Source organism: Bison bison, unplaced genomic scaffold (assembly GCF_000754665.1).
Source record: "Bison bison bison isolate TAMUID 2011002044 unplaced genomic scaffold, Bison_UMD1.0 scf7180017864371, whole genome shotgun sequence".
NCBI classification, from domain to species: domain Eukaryota; kingdom Metazoa; phylum Chordata; class Mammalia; order Artiodactyla; family Bovidae; genus Bison; species Bison bison.
The window spans coordinates 12,827,147-12,847,418 of record NW_011494943.1 but is presented as its reverse complement, the minus strand read 5'-3'; the positions used below and the strand labels follow the sequence as shown (position 1 = coordinate 12,847,418).

General features: G+C 53.7%; 2 protein-coding genes across 2 annotated transcripts in view; one reads left to right on the top strand and one right to left on the bottom strand.

Moving 5' to 3' along the window:
- Positions 1-4,818, top strand: part of LOC105000602 (secreted and transmembrane protein 1A-like) — a 26,770-nt gene extending 21,952 nt beyond the window's left edge. Inside the window, 1 exon segment of the mRNA XM_010856548.1 lies at positions 4,791-4,818. Coding sequence (XP_010854850.1) covers positions 4,791-4,818 — 28 coding nt within the window.
- A 108-nt stretch (positions 4,819-4,926) lies between these two features.
- Positions 4,927-18,389, bottom strand: LOC105000601. The gene is made up of 8 exons (XM_010856547.1): positions 18,347-18,389; positions 16,991-17,059; positions 16,508-16,633; positions 14,433-14,476; positions 6,448-6,601; positions 5,918-6,232; positions 5,303-5,335; positions 4,927-5,048 (listed from the first exon to the last, which is right to left on the bottom strand). The coding sequence occupies exons 1-8, from the start codon at positions 18,387-18,389 to the stop codon at positions 4,927-4,929; spliced, it is 906 nt and encodes a 301-aa protein (XP_010854849.1).
- Between the last annotated feature and the right edge of the window lie 1,883 nt (positions 18,390-20,272).

The window sequence follows — 20,272 nt, the reverse complement described above, 5'->3', positions numbered from 1 at the left end:
TCCAGCAGGGGAGCCTGTGGCCCCAACTCCAGAGGCACCCCGACTTCCACATGTCTCTAGGCAGCAGGGTGGGGGACACCAACAGGGCCACGCCCAGGGGCACACTGGGCTGCTGGCAGAGGTCACGGCCTGACTCTTGCTGAAGTGACAAGACTGAGCTTTCTGCCAGTGGTGGGAGCAGGGAGCCATCGATGGCAAACAACTCTCAGTGACAGTGCTGACAGGCGCCCAGCCCCTTCCGCCCCCTCACTTGCCACCCCCCATCCAGCCTGCAGTGACCCTGCCTGCCTGAGGCACCCATGAGACAAGGGGCGTGACCCCACAGCCACTCTCTTCCTACATGGGGAGATGGGCACACTCAGCATGAACTGGGAGGGCAGGTGCTCTGAAACTAGAACCCTTTGCAAGAATATGTGGCTTTCAGCTGTGAAGGGTAGATGGACATTTTGATATATCTGGTTTCAGCCGCTAGCTGCCAACATAGACTTTATGAAAGAAAAACAAATTGCTACATTCCACGGAAATGAATGGGTTAAACCCAGTTGGTCTGTGTGGCCATAGGATGTGGCTGGAAACCCCAAACACTGGAGGAGGGTCAGCCAGATGCAAAGGCATGTTCGAGGGTCACTCTGTGGCTTCCCTGGAGGCTCAGATGGGAAAAAATCCATCTGACAGAGAACTTCCCTCCCACTTATAGGTATTTGTGTCCCTTTCTCCTGATGCTGCAGTGGGCCCCATGTCTCAGTCTCTGGGCCACTCACCATTGTTCCTCTTCAGGCCCAAGGCCTCATTCATTGTTAATGGCTACCGGGGCTGTTGTGGAGAGGTCAGTCCTTCCCAGCCTGGGTGTTGTAGGGAGGCCAGGACAGTGGTGACCACGTGGGCCTCAGTCTGTAGTTGTGGGACCCTGGGTTAAGGGGCTGGAAGCGTGGTAGCTGTCCCAGGGCCGAGGCTCCCACAGCAGCCAGGTTCTCCCCAGGCGTTCTGGGCCCACTGGGGCTGGCATCCCCTCCTTGTTTGGAGGACTGTGGCCTGGAGGCTGAGTCCCCTCCTCTGTCTTCCTCTTGGCCCAGGGTGGATAAAAGAGGATGGTAAATCTCCTCTTAAGCCTGGACCCTGACCCCGAGGGCTCAGAGGTGCTTGAAGAGGAGACAGATCCTGGGCAACCAGAAAGAGGAAGACGTTTCTCTGTCCTGGCAGCCTTGGGCTAGAGGGCCAAGCTTCCAGTGTTGGCCCAAAGCCACATGCGTGTGTGCCGGGTGTGTGTGTGTGGTTCACGCGTGGACCAAGTGCGGCCAGACAGCCCCAAGAGATTTCTTCCCTGGAGACCCCCTCCTCTGACTGGACGCTCCTGTGCTGATGGTTCGGGGTCCTGGGTGGGGTCTAGGGTGGGAGCAGATTAGGTTTGCTGGGTGACCGCCCCTGGGCTGTCCACCTACCTACAGACACTTCTTGCATGAGGGTGTATCTATTTCAAGGGCAGAATCTTGCCAAAGGCCCAGAGGATCCTAGCAAAATTGTTGGCAGGAACCAATAAAAGCGTCTGACTTGTCAAACACACCCCATTCCAAACTCGTCCTGCCTTTGTTCATCACCAGCACTCCCTGGGCGCCCGCGTGTGCCAGCGCCAGTGCCAAGGGCAGAGGCTGAGATGAACGAGAGCCCTAGGGAATGGAGACGACTCCAGGGAAGGACGAGCAGACCTGCGGCAGGACACACAGCACCTGTTGGGAGAGGGGTGCCGAACCTCAGGGGCCACAGGAGTAAAGGACAGGAGGTGAGAGAGGGTCAGGTGGCATATCTGGGAACAGGGTTCCAAGCAGAGGCATCAGCACACGCATGGTCCCCAGGGCCAGAGAATGCCTGGGGTTTCTGAGGGCCTGAAAGAGGGCCAGTGTGGCTGAGGAGGAGCAAGGAGGGCCTGGGGGGAAGGGTCTTTAGGGCACTGCAAGGACTCAGAGCTAAACTTCCTTTAGAGAAATCCTTGAACGTACAGATAAGCAACAAGTTGAAAATTAAAATTAGTCAAAGACCCAGACACAGTATTTCTTTCTAGGCTTCCTGCCTTGGGTGTGCAGGGGCTGAATGACTTAATGTGAGCCCATCCCACCATAATAGCAATATTAAAATGACCTTTGAATGACTTTCAAAGCATCAACACCTTTGGTTTGTTTTAGGCAAAATGGAACCAATTTCCACGGCCCCCAAAGCACGGCGGTCCCGCGTGCCGTGCCCACTGTGTCTGAGGGACCTGGCCCAGGGGGTGGAACAAACCCAGCCTTTCTGGCACGAACCTTTCTTTAACCTGGGAGATGCAAATACGGTCAGTTCTAGACCTGGACTCTGGGTGCCAGCGAAGCTGTTCTGGGATCGTTACGCTCCTGTGAGGACACAGTCGCCAGGCACCGTGCATTGATCCAATCTGAGATTCTTCAAGGTGAGTGAGGACTCCCAGATATCTGGCCTTCTGCATGTATCTGGACTCCTTTTTTTTTTTTTTTAATATATATTTATTTGGCTGTGTCGGGTCTCATGGGCTCTCTAGTTGTGGCATGTAGACTTAGCTGCCCCACAGCACTTGGGATCTTAATTCCCTCACCAGGGATCAAACCCGCGTCCCCTGCATTGCAAGACAGATTCTTAACCACTGGACCACCAGGGAAGCCCTCGTTGGACTTTTTAGCTTATGAGACTCACAGCAGCTTCTTTCAGATTTTTATTTTCTTCACTTAAGGATATATTTCTCAGCTCATTTGATGATTCGCTACTAGGTTTAGTGTAGTCATCTTGAGGATTAGCAATGTGGACGTTTTGCAAAGCACGGAAGGTAGCACTTCTAGAAAAACCTTCTTTTTTCCCATTATATGTACCTTTTAGGAAAGTTATGACCCACCTAGATAGCATATTCAAAAGCAGAGACACTACTTTGCCATCAAAGGTTTGTCTAGTCAAGGCTATGGTTTTTCCTGTGGTCATGTATGGATGTGAGAGTTGGACTGTGAAGAAGGCTGAGCACCAAAGAATTGATGCTTTTGAACTGTGGTGTTGGAGAAGACTCTTGAGAGTCCCTTGGACTGCAAGGAGATCCAACCAGTCCATTCTGAAGGAGATCAGCCCTGGGTGTTCTTTGGAAGGAATGATGCTAAAGCTGAAACTCCAGTACTTTGGCCACCTCACACGAAGAGTTGACTCATTGGAAAAGACTCTGATGCTGGGAGGGATTGGGGGCAAGAGGAGAAGGGGACGACAGAGGATGAGATGGCTGGATGGCATCACTGACTCGATGGACGTGAGCCTGAGTGAACTCCGGGAGTTGGTGATAGACAGGGAGGCCTGGCTTGCTGCGATTCATGGGGTCCCAAAGAGTCGGACACGACTGAGCGACTGATCTGATGTGATCTGATCTGAGGAACATATTCTGTGAACCACCAACCAGCTCTATCTTTAAAGGAAGGTCTCTATGCTGAAAAGAAAAGGCCACAACGAGAAACAGGAAAAGGATGAAATAAGAGGGCTCACCAGTAAAGGCAAATATGCAGTAGAAGTAGGACACCATCCACGCACACAAACAAGAGGTCAAAACCAGTAATCACGAGAGGAGGAGAGGACGCACGCGAGACATTCGGAATGCACTGGAAAGAAGAGATCAGCAACTGAAAACACTCATGCACGTATATGTAGACTGCTGTATCGAAATCTCATGGTCACCACAAACCGGAAGTCTATTATCATAGGTATACACACACAAAAGAGAAAGCAGTTCAAGTGCATCACGAAAGTCATCAAATCATAAGGGAACAAAAGAGGAAAGGAAGGAAAAAAGACGTCCCAGCCCACCTCCAAAAAAACGACAAAGAGTACACTCAGGGAGCTGCACAGCTTTGCTTGTAGACACATCTGGCATATATGGTTTGGGATGCGGTTTGGGAACAGGAAGGGGCAGCACGTGGGGCAGGTGGCAGAGCGGGGAGCCCCAGGGCTGGGGAAGACCAGGGAGGTTGGACAGAGATTCCACCAGCAGCCACCTGTCCAGCCTCCCATCCAGAGGGGCTGCTCTACCCTGTGGGGGTAGTGGAGGAGGCTTCATGCATCATCTCAGGCCACTGATATCCTCATTTTGGTTCCACAGGTGCTTCCTGGAACGTCCCTCAAACTGGTTCTTATTCATGTTCTAAAGACAAGAGAGTGTCCATGATCAGCTGAGGACCCCAGACTGGGGCATCTCCCAGGTGACCGAAGCGTGGCACTCCTGCCCTGGGGAGGAGCCCAGGCCTGGGTGGGGTGGAGGAGGGGAGGGTCCCATTAGTCAAGTGCTATGGAACATGAGATTTTTGCACTTTGGGCCCCAGAAACTGCTAAGGAGCCCTCCCTGGCATGTCCATCAGGAAGACGCCAGGAAGTGGCCAAGCTTGCTAGTCCTCAGCTGCTCTTCCCCGCACATCCCCTCTGCAGAGTCCAGTGTGCATGGTGCACTCAGCTCCCCACCCCAGGCTCAGAGCCTCCTTACTTGGGGAAGTGGGGAGGATGGGGGGGTGAGAACCACACAAGACACCTTTGCCTACAAGTGCGTCCTGTGGGAACATCCCCCACCCACACATCTAGGTCTCCTGGAAGAAGCAGGAAGCCCCCATGCCATCCCCTAGGGGGTCCTAGGGGTGGTGTGGACTCCGTGGCCTGTCTGCCGTGGGGCATCTGCGTTCTGGGACTAGGACTGCATTTGCTGCCTGGGGTCCTCTGGGGCAGCAGTTCTGGCTCCCTGGGACCTCAAACGCTCCCCACTCTCTCACTAGTCTCGGTGGGTATGAGACCATGGTGTAGAGTGTCTATGCCGGGTCTGGGATGACCCTACCCCTCCCCAGCCCACAGACCAGGCTCAGCGGCCAATACTTTCTGGAGCTTGAAGTTCAGGGAGCCACAACTTCGGCACTAGACCAGTGTGCAGATCAGCAGGCTGAGGAGGACGACGAGGCAAGGATGGGGAAGATTACCAGCATCTCGCTCAGTGTGTTGAGTATTATGATTGGAACGGGGTGTGCTCCTCTGCTGACCTGCGATAAATGGGTGGGCAGGCCCTCCCTCCTTTGTTCACCTGTGCAGGAGCCCCCACCACCTTGGGGGCACCCTGGAGGGGGACATCGCCTGTGGTTGGGAAGCCCATGGGTGGGAGAATGGCAGGGGGATGGGTGCGTGGGATGGGCAGGGCTCCAGGCACAGAGGGTGAGGGTGTCTGCGGAGGGAAGACCCGAGGGGGCTTTCTGGGGACTCCCTTCCTGTAACCCAGGATGAAGATAGAAACACCTACCTGTGGGAGGTGTGAGAGGCAGGCAATGCGGGTCTGCCAAAGAGAAACAGGGCAGGTTGGTGGGGGCCTGCCCAGGGCCTGCCCTGACACAGCCCCTCCACCCCAGGTGTCAGATGAGCCCTGGATACAGGAGTTCATGAAGGCCTCACTGGGTTCCCCGCACAGGGCCCGGCTAGGCTGAGGGGTGCCTCTCAGCCCCTCCCACTGTCCCTTGTTCGCGGCAAAGCTGGATCCCTGCTTCCTGTCCCCAGCGCTCAGAGTGACTCTGACTGCGTATGAACAGTCGAAGAGGGAGAGGGAGCGACAGTGACTTGGGGAGTTTGCAGCACAGCAAGGGGTGGGGGTGGGGGGATAGGCGGTGTTTAGGGAGGGAGGTGCCAGCTCCCTGAGCACAGGGGGACAGTGAGCAGGCACATCGCCAGGCTGCCCTGAGAAGCTCAGAGAGGGCACAGCCACGGCGTGGGTGGGGCAGGGTGGAAGTCCTCTTCAGGCCTCATCTCCGTGGCTCTGGGCACCTCAGGTGGGCAGGAGTCACTCCTCCCTAACTGCTCTGCACTCTTGCCCACCAAAAAGAGAAGCTCTTGGGGTCAATACCCCCCACCCCGCCCTGCTCACCTACGACGGTCAGTGTGGTGATTTTGGTATTTATCTGGCGTCCCTGCAGAGTCCACTTGTACAGCCCTGACTGGGTGTCCTGGGCTTTATCAGTTATTAGGTACGCCTCGCTCTGCCAAACCCAGAGACCCCATCCATCCTGGCAGAAGTCTCCTGGGGGCTTTACACTGCAGATGAGCTTCCAGTGTGCCCTGGGGTTCACTTTCAGGGAGATGTTGATGTGGGAGAAGGCATTGGAGATGCGGCAGCTCATCATGGCTGGCTTGCCCCTCAACACAGAAACCTCACCCTTGGTGCAGTTGGGGTTGTCCCAGGCTGTGGGGGGAAAGTCACAAGTGTGGGTCATGGCTGGACCTCAGGCCATCCAGTGACTGCCCTTCCTGGGGTCACTGGCACTACCTGGAGCCTGGGCCCCTCCTGGCCTGATCTAGGTCTCTCCTCCCACACCCATCTTGCCCCTGATGCATTCCCCGCCCCCTCTCCCCCTCCCTTCCTTCCCCTGCAGGCAGATTTGGGACCATGGGACTTACTTCCACTCTGAGCACTTCTGAAGGCCGCCAACAACAAGAGGACCCAGAACATCCTGGGAGTGAGGAGAGTGGATGCTGACGTCAGAATGGCCAGCAGGACGTGGATGAGTTTTAAGGGGTCCCTCGCTCTCCTTACTGGTTTCTGGAACACTCCCTGAAGGACGGAAAGCTGATGAGTCAGAGTTCCCTTAGGCTCCTTGGGAAGCCAGTGAGAGGGGCTGCACCCTGTCCAGGGTGGGTGAGGGTCCCCAAGCTCCTCCCTGACCCAACTGTGTCATGACCCTTCTCGACACCTTTATAATGTCTGCAGTGGGACCACTGTCAGACAGATGAGAAACACAGATAAGACAGGAAACAAGTCCCTGGGACACAAGTCCCTTTATATTGCTGGGGTTATCTTGAATTTTATATAAAACATGAAAAACTCCCTGAGCCATGTGTCCTGTAGAGACGGTCGTGACACACAGAATCTCGTGTGGCCACTTGAACCTGACACCAGCCTAGGACCACCTTGGATGCTCCCAGCCCCTCTTCCACTCTTGCATTCTGAGGATTGGCATTTGGGGACATTTAGTCCACTCTCCAGATTTGCTTTTATCAACAACAAGAGTCTTCCTGTGGAACTCGTGAGTTACAGTCCGGAAAGCTGAACTTTCACATCCTCTGAAACAAATGCTCATCTCGGGCTTTGGTATCCAGTAAAACTGACATTTGGGCTTCCCAGACGGCACAGTGGTAAAGAATCTGCCTGCCGATGCAGGAGACACAAGAGATGAGGGTTCAATCCTGGGTCAGGGAGATCCTCTGGAGTAGGAAATGGCAACCAACTCCAGTAGCCTTTCCTGGGGAATTCCATGGACAGACTCAGACCTGACTGAGCGACTAACACTTTCACTTTTCATAATGACATGTAGCTACCATTAGATACTACACAGAGGATGAGATGGTTAGATAGTATCACCAACTCAATGGACAAGAATTCGAGCAAACGCAGTAGATAGTGGAGGACAGAGGAGCCTGGCAGGTTACAATCCATGGAGTTACAAAGAATGGGATGTGACTTAGCGACTGAACAACAACAAAAAGTAGCTTCACTGCTGGAAAATCCTCTGTGTTCCATCCATTCATCCATCCTTCCTCCCAACTCCTGACAACCATCGATCTTTTTACTGTGTCCAGAGTTTTGCCTTTTCCAGAATACCATGGACTTGGTACCCTTTGGTTTTGAATTCAGTGTCTGATTTTCCTTTTCCACTTTGCTAGGTACTGGGCAGAAGGGCCAGGAGCAAAGGAAAGTGTGGATGTAATCGCTTCCAGGAGCTGAGGCCTTTTGGTGACCAGCCCTCTTCCTGACTCCAGGAGACTCTGGGTCAAACAAGGAGAATGACATGGCGAGGGACAGTCTCAGCCCCCAGACCCCTGTGACGGTGCTGCTGTCTCTGGCTTCTCTTGATTTTCTAAACTTGCTTCTATTCCTAATTTACCATCAGAAGGACAGTCTTCTTTTCTCACATAAGTACAATATTTGTAGTTGAGGAAGAAAGATGTCACCTGAGAGACACGTGTTCTGTGCACACACATGCATGTGATTTTACATACGTGGAATCAGGTTAGACAGCCCACTACTGTCTCTCTCTTCTCGCCCTCTGTACTGTATGTACCACGGTGAATGCTGCTCTTTAGTCACTAAGCCATGTCTGACTCTTTGCAACCCCGTGTACTGGAACCCACCAGGCTCTGCTGTCCATGGGATTTCCCTTGCAAGAATATTGGAGTGGGTTGCCATTTCCTTCTCTAGGGGATCTTCCCGACTCAGGGATCAAACTCACCTCTCCTCGTTGGCAGGCACTTTCTTTACCACTGATCCATCAGGGAAGGGTGAAAGGTGGCCCCAAAACACATGTCCACCCACGATCTGTGAAGGTGATCTTACTTGGAAATAGAGACTTTGCAGCCATAAATAAAGAGGAAGTTGTAGTAGAGCAGTGTGGCCCCCAAAGCAACGTGTCTGGCTTTCTTGTAAAAAGAGAGAAATTTGTCAGAAACAGACAAGGGAGAGGCCCGGAACTGACAGAGGCACAGACTGAAGGGATGTGGCCACAAGCCAAGGGACACCAGAGCCGCCAGAAGCTGGAAGAAACAAGGAAGGATATTTCCTTGCAGCTGTGCTAACACTCACAGACTTTCTACCACCACTTGGACTCCTTCTGAGGGAGTATGGCCTGTGCACAGGTGACTGCTGGCCATCTTCTCTCATGTTATCCAAGGTTGCTGAAAGTGCGGGCTCCCAGATGCGCACCCGTGGGGACTCCCTGCCGCTCTTTCTGCTGCCCCCAAACCTCCAGTCTTCCCTGAGCCTTCCCCTGGCCATGGCGGGGCTCTGCCCTCACACACGAACCTCTCAGTCCAACTTCATGAGCTCCCTGAGATTCTCACCGGGAAGGGCTCTGGAGGGTTCCAGAATCTGGACAAGGAGGCCAGGGTCCCTTCCCACCAGTCTCTGCCCCTAAACTCCAACCACCTTGGGCCTGGCTCCTCATTGTCAGATGATACAGCCTAGGAGCTGGGAAGAACTCCAGGTTGGGGTAGATCCTTGAAACCATAGACCAGTCTCAACTAAACCAAATCTGTACATCGGAGACACAGACTTTTCCACCTTATAGAGTGCAGAAGCGGTGTCTGCAAAGAGCTGGACTGGGGATGGATGAGCTGGACTGGGAAGGAGCTTCTGGTCTGAGGGTCGAGGAGTTGGACTGGGATGGAGGGGCTGGTCTGAGGATGGACAAACTGGAATGGGGATGGTGGGAGCTGGTCTGGGCTGGAGGAGCTGGACTGGGGATGGGAGGAGCTCCCCTTGTCCTCAGGCACCTTGGCCGGCCTTATCAGTCTGGGGTTCCACTGCTGTCTTATTTTTAAATATAGGTATATTTTGTGCAATATTTGCCACATATTTACATTTCAGAGTGATTCGTTATCTGAAATTCATATGGGTTTTTAAGTTTGGCATTTCCACTCCTCTGCCTGAGTCCCTCCTCTTGTCTCTGATGCTGCAAAGGACAGGAAAATGGGAGAGAGAGAGGCCAGGGCACAAGAGGGGAAGAGAGGGATGAGAAGGCAGAGGGTCGGGAGTGGTACAGGAAGACTGCATGCATGGGGCAAGACCTGGAGGGGCCCTGAGGATTCTGGAGTTGGGAAAGTGAGGCAAAATTCATCATTCTCTGAGATCACTGTCACAGCTGCTGGTATCTCCATGTATTAAGCTGGGGCACACAGCTGGGGTTTGTGCTGTCACTGGGGACATGATCACATTTGGGAGTCAGTGGAACACCTTGGAAGGTGCATGCCGTTGCCAGCACTTTGTCCTGCCACAGGACCTTGGGGAAACTGAGGCAGCAGGTATGTGGCTCGAGGCTTATCAGCTGACCAGGGGCACAGGGGTTCTCGGTCAGCAGGGATCTCCATTCCTGCAGCACCTAGGAGAAGCTGGACCAGGTTTTCCACACAAAGGCTCAGTGGTAACGTGTATGTACCTGGATATTTACATGGAAGGGTGAGCTCCCTGCTGTCCAGGTAGGCCTTTCACCAACAGTGTGGAGGGAGGTGACCAACCACCTTCAGAAGACAGCTGAAACGGAGCCCCAACCCTGGCTCAGAGAGAAGGGATGCCCCAGTCTGGACAGCCTTTGCTGTGTCCCGTCCCTGCTGCTATGGCTAGAAGGAAGGGTCCCTGGTGCTGCTGCTGCTATGTCCCTTTAGTTGTGTCCGACTCTGTGTGACCCCAAAGACTGCAGCCCACCAGGCTCCCCCGTCCCTGGGATTTTCCAGGCAAGAACACTGGAGTGGGTTGCCATTACCTTCTCCAATGCATGAAAGTGAAAAGTGAAAGTGAAGTCGCTCAGTCATCTCCGACTCTGTGAGGCCCCATGAACTGCAGCCCACCAGCCTCCTCTGTCCATGGGATTTTCCAGGCAAGATTACTGGGCTGGGTTGTCATTGCCTTCTCTGGAGGGATCCCTACCGGGCAGTAATAAGTTCCTCCAGGCCTGGGGGCTGAGTCTGTAAACCATTGCTGCTCTCATGGGCCATCAGTACCTGCCAGCCCATCAGCTGGGCCACTTCTCACTCTCTTTCACAAGGCACTTCCTCTGAGAATCCTCCCCCTCCTTGCACCTGCTGGTTGCACCCTCCGCGGGCGGGTGGGGGCCTGTAGCTCCCCACCGCCTTTACTATTTAGTCCCAGGGAATGAGGGCCTCCCAGGGGCTCTGGCTCCCCAGGCACTGGGAGTGGAAACTGGCTTTCAAATGGCAGATCATTCACCAGTAGTGGGAGGTGAATTGAATTTAGATTGCTGCTGCAGCTTAACCAAAAATGAAAGGAGAGCATAGAACGAGTCAGTGGAGTGCCCCTCTCCAGGTTTCCTCTGTTTTAATGAGTGTTTGTGAGTGAATGGGCTGAGTGTGCGTGTGTGCCCCTTGTCAGTGCACACAAGTGTGTATGTACATGAAAGTGAGTGTGTGTGCACAAGTATGAGAGTCGCAGTGTTGGCCTGGACATGAAAGTGTTTCACGCCAGATGTGGTCGGGACAGCAGGTGTCCCGGTGTTCCCAGGTTTGGTCCCGGTCGCAGGTTTTGTGCGTATGTGTGGACGTCCGGGAGCTCGAGATGCCAACTCTCTGCCCCTCCTGACAAGGGCAGAGTCAAGCCTGGAGCGGCCCCCCAGGGACACAGTTGCCCACCACGTCAGGAAGCCTTTGTCTTTATCTCTCCTTCAGTGGAGATGCAGAGCGCAGGGCCTGAGAGCACAGCGCCCCATCTCCATCAACCCAGCCCCTATTTGAGTGGGATCCTACACCAGGAGCCCCAGCCACCACCCCTCCATCTCTCACCTGCAACCTGGTAACCGGCTCCTCCACGCGTGTAGCTGCAACCTGTCTGTGTGCAGATCTGAGCTGCTGCATTCAACCCAAATGATGATTCCAGGGCGGAGCCAGGAAAGGAGGAGGCGGGAAGGATTCAGAATCCATGCACTTCAGGTCTCATACCCAGGTCCTGTATTCAGGAAGGAAACCTCAAGTTATGGGAAGTCACTCGAGTTTCCCATAAAAGCAGAGACATTACTTTGCTAAGAAAGGTCTGACTAGTCAACGCTATGGTTTTCCCAGTAGTCATGTATGGATGTGAGAGTTGGACTATAAAGCAAGCTGAGTGCAGAAGAATTGGTACTTTTGAACTGTGGTGTTGGAGAAGACTCTTGAAAGTCCCTTGGACGTCAAGGAGATCCAACCGGTCCATCCTAAAGATCATTCCTGGGTGTTCATTGGAGGGACTGATGTTGAAGCTGAAACTCCAATACTTTGCCCCGGAAGTCCCTGGACCAGCAGGCCAGGGAGGGACATGCAGTAACAAAAACATACATAAAAGTTAGAGCCCTTCAAAAAGGCTTCCCTTCATCCCACTGAGCCTCAGAGTGGCCCACATGCCCCGGCTTCTGGCTCTGTCTTGCCCCAGTCACCCTGCGTGACCACCAGAGAAGGTGGTGGAGGAACCTTCACAAACAGAGTGCTCTCTCCTTTCAACTTTCTGCCTCCATTCCCAGAATTACCCGAGAATCAGGATGCTCTTCTGGGAAGACTCTAACCCCAGACCAAAGAGAGGGCAGGCCAGGGCCCGAGATGATGCTCCTTCTGATCCCCGGAGACACCCTCCCTCCACAGGAGTTTCTGAGAGGCATCTCAGAAAGAGCACTGCGAACAGAGGGAGACTCCTCAGCTGTTCCTGGGGGAGGCAGGAGCTGGGAAAGACCTTCTTCAGGGGCTGCTTGAAATGGTCATCAAGGGGGAGGGTCCCTGGGGTCTGTTGTGTGGCAGAGAGGGGCCCTGGTCCTGGAAGTGCCGCTGAGCCTGGAGGAGCCAGTGCTCCTGGGACCACCTGAGGGTCTGCGGGAAAGCAGAGGATCTGGTTGGGGCGCTCCTGTGACCGCAGCTGCATCAGTTACAGGTTCCATACACAGCTCCTGTGTGTGGACGTGTCTGGTGTGGACTGAGGGGCTGTGGTGAGGCTGGGCATGCCTGACAGTACTGTTGGGGCATCAGCAGAATCAGGCAGCCTAAACCCTCAACTGTGCAGACAGCATCGTCCCAATTTCCCTTTGAATGCACACCTGCCTGCATGCTAACTCAATGGCGTCTGACTCTTTGGGACCCACTGACGTGCAGCCCGCCAGGCTCCTCTGTCCATGGGATTTCCCAGGCAAGAATTCTGAAGTGAGCTTCGATGCGATCCTCCAGGAGATCGTCCCGATCTGGGGATCGAGCCTGCATGTGCTTATAGCTCCTGAATTGGCAGGCAGGTTCTTTACCACTGCTGCCACCTGGGAAGCTCCTTCCTTTGAATCCATAGAAATATATACTTCCAGAAGAGCTAGACGAACATAAAATATCATCAGGAAGTACGTCTGAGTATGGGAACTATAGGTTTTTACAGTTTCTTCAACTTTTTTTCCTCCAGAATTTCTACAACAGTCCTGTGCTCAAGTAATCAGAGAATACTGTGTTCTTTAAGAATAAACAGCAATTTTGGGGGGGTTAGAGAGAGCAGAGTTGATGGGAGGAGAAGGGACAGTAGAATGATCCCTCCTTGGCTATCTCGGGCTTCCCCAAGGCCCCGGGGTGGTGGGTGGAAGGGCTGGGGCCAGGCTGAAATGCCCACAGGCTCTAAGTGCAAAACCCTGGGTCCTTTGAAGGCCATCATCTCCCCCTTCTGACCCATCCCTGGCCTTTCCCAGGGGAGGGCTGTGGGACCCTGGTACCACCATGCTGCCTTTCCTGGGTGGTAGGTCACCCCAAGACCATCTGGAGAAGAGGGGGAGTTCCCAGGGGCTCCTGGATGGTCACCAAGGCTGAGGGGCCATCCCTGAGTGACTCAGCTAAGGGCTGCAGCCTGATGGGCTTGACCCTGCACACAAAAGAGGAGCACAGAGTGTCTTGCTCACTGTCCTGTTCTGCAAAGGTTGATCTGCTGCAGCCGTGAACTCACAGTGTACTTCTGTGTTCAGACAGGAATTAGAGACGTTAACGGACTCTGTGTATCTGGACAAGCAGCCCCTCAGATGATTAGATGTGTGACTCAGGAAGAATTTCACTGACCCCAGCTGCTTGCGTTTTCCACAAAAAGAAAAGCACCCTCACCCTTATCCTGTGATATATCTGTTCTCTGTGGCAAGCAGTAGAGTCACCTTCACCCAGAAGTATCCTTGACCATCTGTACGTGCCAAGTCATTTCAGTCATGTCCAACTCTGCGACCCTATGGCCTATAGCTATTGGATTCTCCAGGCAAGAATACTGGGGTGGCTTGCCACGCCCTCCTCAGGGGATCTTGAGATCGAACCCAGGTCTCTTACGGTTCCTGCATTGGTAGGCGGGTTCTTTACCACTAGAGCACCAGGAAAGCACATCTGTACTCCTGGCCAGAAGCCCCACGAACTGGCCTCCCCCATCTCTTGGGACAGATTCTCTCACTCCATCATAGCTCTCTCACTGTGTGGTTTTCTTTTAGTCAACTGCATCCCCCCAAAACACTCCCCCAAAGCCACCCTGTTCAGAGGCTCACTCAGCCTTGAGTAGGTGTCAGAAGGTTCAAGGGTCTTCCCGCCCTCCTGGCCTGAGAAGATTGGCCCTCAGTGCCAGGACACTCCAGGAGCACAAATGCCCCTCCTGTCCTCCCCCTCCTCACCCCAACCCTGGGGCAGTGCTTTCTTCCTCTGCATCCTCATCTGAACTCTGACCTCCTCTCCTGGTAGAGGCTTCCAGGCCCAGGGCTAGAATACAGGCCAGAGGCCACCAGGTCTGAGAGTGACTGAGGGTCAAAGTTTAAAACAGGGTGTTTTCCCACAAGGGGCCCCGAGGAGGGCTGTGAGCAGGAGGCTGAGGGCAGGTGCCCAGGGGACAGGTCCAGAAGCCTGGGTGTCAGCTGGTCAGCACACACCTGAAGGTTCAGGTCCCCACCTTCCGGAATGTGCCAGAGCCAGCCTGACGGGGAGGTCCACAGGCTGAGAGCAGAGCCCAGCCGGCTGCTCAGGCTTCATGGGAACCCCAGGGGACTGTCCACACTGAGGCTGGGCCCCCTGGGGTGGGGGTGAGGGAGGGAGAGAGCGTGCAGTTCGCTTCTTCGAGGAGTCAGTAAACAAGGGTGTTTTGTTCTGACGAGGTCCCTGCTCTCCCATGGTGTGAAGGTCAGCCATTCTGAGCACAGTTGGTTCTCCGTGAATGTTGCTCAACAGCCATGGGTGTCCCTGGGGTCGAGGATCACGTGTTTACAGAGCCGGGTTCCCCAGCCCCTCCCCACTTTGGAGGTGGCTGCTGCTCTTTTATTTGCTGAGTTGAGTCCAACTGTTTTACGATGTCATGGATGGTAGACCATCAGGCTCCTCCGTCCCTGAGATTTCCCAGGCAGAATCCTGGAGTATGTTGCCATTCCCTTCTCCAGGGGTCTTCTCCACCCAGGGACCAAACTTGCCTCTCCTGCTGGGTAGACAGATTCTTTATCTCTGAGTCACCTGGGAAGCTTTTGGAGGCAGACTACTAAATTAAGGAGATGAGTATGGTTTTCGAAGAGCACTGAGTCCCACCTGCTTCATAAAATATGCACACTAGTCACAAATCCCGGTTTGTTGCCATTTGGCACTAAATCTCGGGACTTGACTGGTGGCATGTGAATGGAGGCCCCACACTCCTTCACTCCATCGTTTTCGCGCATGGAGCATCAGCCACCCAGTTTCCATTTTGCTGTTGATTTTCACTGACTCAGCTGATAAAGGGTTCAAAAAAGCATTCAGAGGCTAAAAGAATGTGGAGATTGTTTGCTACTAAAGGAGCAGATGGGATTCCCTGGTGGCTCAGACGGTAAAGAATCTGCCTGCAATGTAGGAGACTCAGTTTCCATCCCTGGGTCTGGAAGAATCCCTGGAAGAGGAAATGGCAACCCACACCAGTATTCTTGCCTGCAGAACTCCGTGGGCAGTAAAGCCTGGCAGGCTACAGTCCATGGGGTCACTAAGAGTTGTACATGACTGAGCGACTCACACACGCAGAGGAACACATGGACCTGGAACCAACGACGTGGCCTTGGGCCTGGAATACTCATCACTCATGCATGTCTCTGGCTTGCACTCTGCTGGGGGGAGGGGAGGTGGGTGGGGAAGGCATTTGTTGGGAGCGGGAGGTCATCCTGTCTCAGGAGCCAGACTAGGGACTAGGCAGGGGCCTTGACAGAATGACCAGCCCAGGGAGCAGCCCAGCCTCCTGCCTCCTTGTCCCCGTGAGGGCTATCCTGCCGAAAAGCTGAGATGTCTGGGAGGCAGGCAAGATCTTTGTTTTTTGTATGTCGTGTTTTTAGCCAGCTTTTTCATTCTCTTTTTCAGTTTCATCAAGAAGCTCTTTAGTTCCTGTTCGCTTTCTGCCATAAGGGTGATATCATCTGCATATCTGAGATTATTGATATTTCTCCCTGCAATCTTGATTTTGGCTTGTGCTTCAACCAGCCCAGCATTTTGCTCTATGTACTCTACTTATAAGTTAAATAAGCAGGGTGACAATATATAGCCTTGACGTACTCCTTTCCCAATTTGGAACCAGTCCATTGTTTCATGTCTGGCTCTAACTGGACAGGCCTCCTAGGCAGCTGCTCTCGGGGGTGGTCAGGGGGAGGCGGAATACCATTCTGAACTGGGCCCCAAGTTGGCAGGTCTGAGTCAGCATGCCTGGGGGGCCTGGTCTGAGGGTCTGCTCACGGTGAGGGAGACTCATATGTGGGTGATCCCCCATGCACATATACACCTGACCAGGTCTCCTCTCAGCTGCCTGTGCCCTCTGTTGGAAGAGGGGCCTCCTGGTGATGGTCTGCGGTGGGGGATCCGTGGAAACAGGGGCCTCCAGCCCTACCCTGTGTTCCTGCCTGGAGAATCCCAGGGACGGGGGAGCCTGGAGGGCTGCTGTCTATGGGGTCGCACAGAGTCAGACACAACTGAAGCGACTTAGCAGCAGCAGCAGCAGCTGCCCTACCCTGGGAGCCTGTGCAGGGGGCCTGTGCCACACAGTCATTCAGGGGTCCAGGCAGCCAGAGGCCCCTCCAGCTGGTGACACTGTCGTCATCAGAATCACACTTGGGCCTGAAGGAGTCTTTTGGGCCTAGAAAAGAAAACAACAGTCTCAAAGGCCCTTGCTGAATCATCTAACTTCAGAGAAAACAAACAGAACTTTAGGTCCCGCCCTGATGCTCCAGGCCAGTTGCATCTATCTGGGACTTATCACCCCCTGTCCAGAGACCTTCCACCCCCTACACCTGCCCAGAAGACTTATCACCCCCTGCCCAACTACAAATGCCATCTCAACTAAAGAATACCCAAAACAACCCGCCTGATTAACGTTTCCCTTATCGCTTCCACAAACCTCCCTATAAATATGGAGCCTCCCTGGTCCCTCTGGCTCTCAGCCTGGTCCTTAGGCCGACTGTCGCCCCTCCTTGCCTGAATGAAGGTAACCTACTTCTGTTGAGCTCGTCTTTCCTCTCTCTGCCTCGGCCTGAACTATACCTTACGTTCTTGGTGCCGAAACCTGGAAGGGGCGAGGCACTCGTCTCACTCCCTCTCACTCTCCCTCACTCTCATGTTTTCCCTTTTCCAGGAATCTGGGAGCGCGAACATCCTCCAAGCTCACTTTTCTGCCAGGGCTCAAGTTCCCCTCCGGGACACTAGTGCCTTCGTGAGTGGTGCAAGCCTTGGGCTAAGGCTTTATTGGTGCTTTCCGTACCCCCAGGCCTCGGCTCTACCCCCTTTCCCTCTCTCTCTCTTTCTGACGACCTCCAGAATAGGGAACTCCTGCCATTCGACTGCTCTACATGCAACACTCAACTCAAGCCGGCCCCTAGATTAAGGTAAGATCCGGACGGTTCAGGAGGTGCCCTAGATCTCAGTCCTCTCCAGGTCCCGGGGACCCCCAGCCCAGGGGCAGTCTGTAGGTGACGGTGGGGGATGCTCCACCTCAACACAGAGCTCTCTTCTCATAACTCCTATTGCAACTATGGGTGAGGACTCAAGCTCTCAATAGGAGCCTCTGCTTGCCTTTCAATTATGGGGTCTGGCCAATCCGTCCCAAAAGATTCCCCTCTGACCTGCGTTCTCAAAAACCTCAAACCACTGTCACTCACTGAACTCAAAGCTAACCATTTAAAACAACTCTGTACATAGATGTGGCCTCAATACCAATTAGACAATCAAGACCACTGGCCTGTAGTCGGCACATTTGACTTCAACATTCTTCAAAATCTCATCAACTTCCTTAAACAGAATGGCAAGTGGTCGGAGGTCCCATACGCCCAAGCCTTTTGGGCCCTTTGGAGCAGGCCCTCCCTATGCAAGGCCCGCTCCACCCACGAGATCCTTCTATGCACCTTGCCTCCCAAGCAAATGGGCTCTTCCTCAATTAACCGCAGACCGAGACCTTCCGCGCCCGCCCCAGGAGTTCGACCTACGGAGAGACCCTCTCTACCCGCCACCCGCCAACCCTCTCCTTCCCCTTCATCCAACTCTCCTACTGGCCCAGAAACCTCTCTGACTCCCCCTCAACCCCACTACTCCATCTCCCCGACTCCCCCTCCCCACTTCCTTCCCCCACTGCCACACGGTCATGTACCCAACACGATCCCCTGAGAGAGGTGGCAGGACCAGAGGGCCCCACCTGAGTCCACGTACCATTTTCATGGTCAGATATGAGCCAGATAGAAGAAAAGTTAGGATCATTTTCTGAAAATCCTACCAGATCCAGGAAAGAATTCCTGAGACTCTCACAGGCCTATAACCTCACATGGAGTGATGTCTATTATATCCTAAATGCCACTCTCACCCCTGATGAAAAAGACCATATCTGGCAAGCTGCAAAAGTCCATGCTGATCATTTACATAACCAAGATCGGGAGAGCCCAGGTGCTGAGGCGGTGCCTCCGTTAGATCCCCACTGGACTTACCAGCCTGGTGACCCAGGTATCAGGAGAATCATATGATTACCTGCATTCTAGAAGGGATGCAGGAAAATACTCATATCCATGTCAATTATGATAAAGTCAGGGAAATCACCCAAGGGGAAGACGAAAATCCAGCCTTATTCTCGGCCCGCCTCACAGAGGCAGTCCAGAAGTATACCAACCTAGATATCACCACCCCTGCTGGCTTACTCTACCTTCACATTCAATTCATCGGCCAGTCCGCCCCTGACATCAGACGCAAGCTTCGACAACTAGAAAAGGGCCCTGAGACCCCCCAAAAAGACTTTTTAGAAGTAGGCTTCAAGGTGTTAATAGAGAGGAGGAGGCTAAGAGAGAAAAGGAACGTGAGAGAAAAGCTAAATATGCCCTTTTGGTGGCAGCAATTAAGGGAAGAGATCAACCTGGCCCAAGTCATCCCAGAACGGGATTTAAGAACCCCCATCCCCGGACCCTGCTTCCGATGCAACGAGTTCAGGACACTGGGCAAAGGCATGCCCACACCCGCGGCCCCCCCAAAAGCATGCCCAACCTGTGGCCAATGGGGACACTGGAAGATGGACTGTCCCCAGGGACACCCTGGCGACTCTGGGGAAATCCCCACTTTTCCCCAGAACCCCAGCCCAACCCTACGAGAGTTGTTCCAATGATGGGGCCCAGGTTCCAGACCCCCAGCCCGTGTCTCAAACATGAGCTCGGAACTTAGGGTAGATGGGGTACTGGCTGGAAAAAAGACCTCTTTTATAGTGGACACTGGAGCTACTTTCTCTCTCTTAACTTCCTATTCTGGCCCAACTGAAGACTCAGAACTCACAGTCAAGGGGGTCTCTGGAGTTCCCCTAAGGCCAAAAATCAGCCCTTTATTACTCTGTCAATTTGGAAAATCGACCCTTATACACTCATTCCTCATAATGCCTCAGTGCCCGATGGCACGCCTAGGGAGAGGTTTGTTATCCAAATTGGGGGTCTTTATGACCATACCCCTCTCGATACAGTCTCTATATTCTGCATGCAGATGGCACCTGGACGGTCCCTATCCCTCACCCTGACCTTCCTTTGGATCTACCCACCTCAGACCCCCAAGTCTGGGACACTGATCACCCATCCATAGCCAAACATCATCCCCCAGTCCACATTACCCTAAAAGACCCCTTGACTATAATCACCCAACAACAGTACTCTCTCACCCCGGAGGCCCACAAGGGACTTAAGCCTATCGTAGACCGTCTTCTTCAAGCCTCTATCCTAATTCCTACCCATTCACCACACAACACCCCTACTCTGGCAGTAAGGAAGGGACCAGGATCAGGTCCAGGATCCTGAACCAGGATCTGTGAAAGTCATTGAGGCCATCACATCGACATTCCCAGTAGTCCCTAACCCTTATACCCTTCTGTCCGCCATACCCCTGACTGCAACCCACTTCACGATATTAGATCTCAAAGACGCCTTTTTCACCATCCTGCTCCACCCCCTCTCCCAGCCCCTTTTCACCTTCACCTGGCAAGACCCCGAGACTCACATTTCCCAACAACTAACATGGACAGTTCTCCCCCAGGGGTTCAGAGACAGTCCCCACTTTTTTGGACAGGCTTTACAAAAGGACCTACAGACACTCGACCTAGCCCTGAGTCATCTCCTGCAATACGTAGATGACCTCCTCCTTTGTAGCCCAACCCGAAAACTCTGCCTCCAACATACTGCCAAACTCCTTGGGGCCCTGGGATCCTGGGGTTATCGGGTATCCCAATCTAAGGCCCAAATAGCCCAGACAAATGTCACCTACCTGG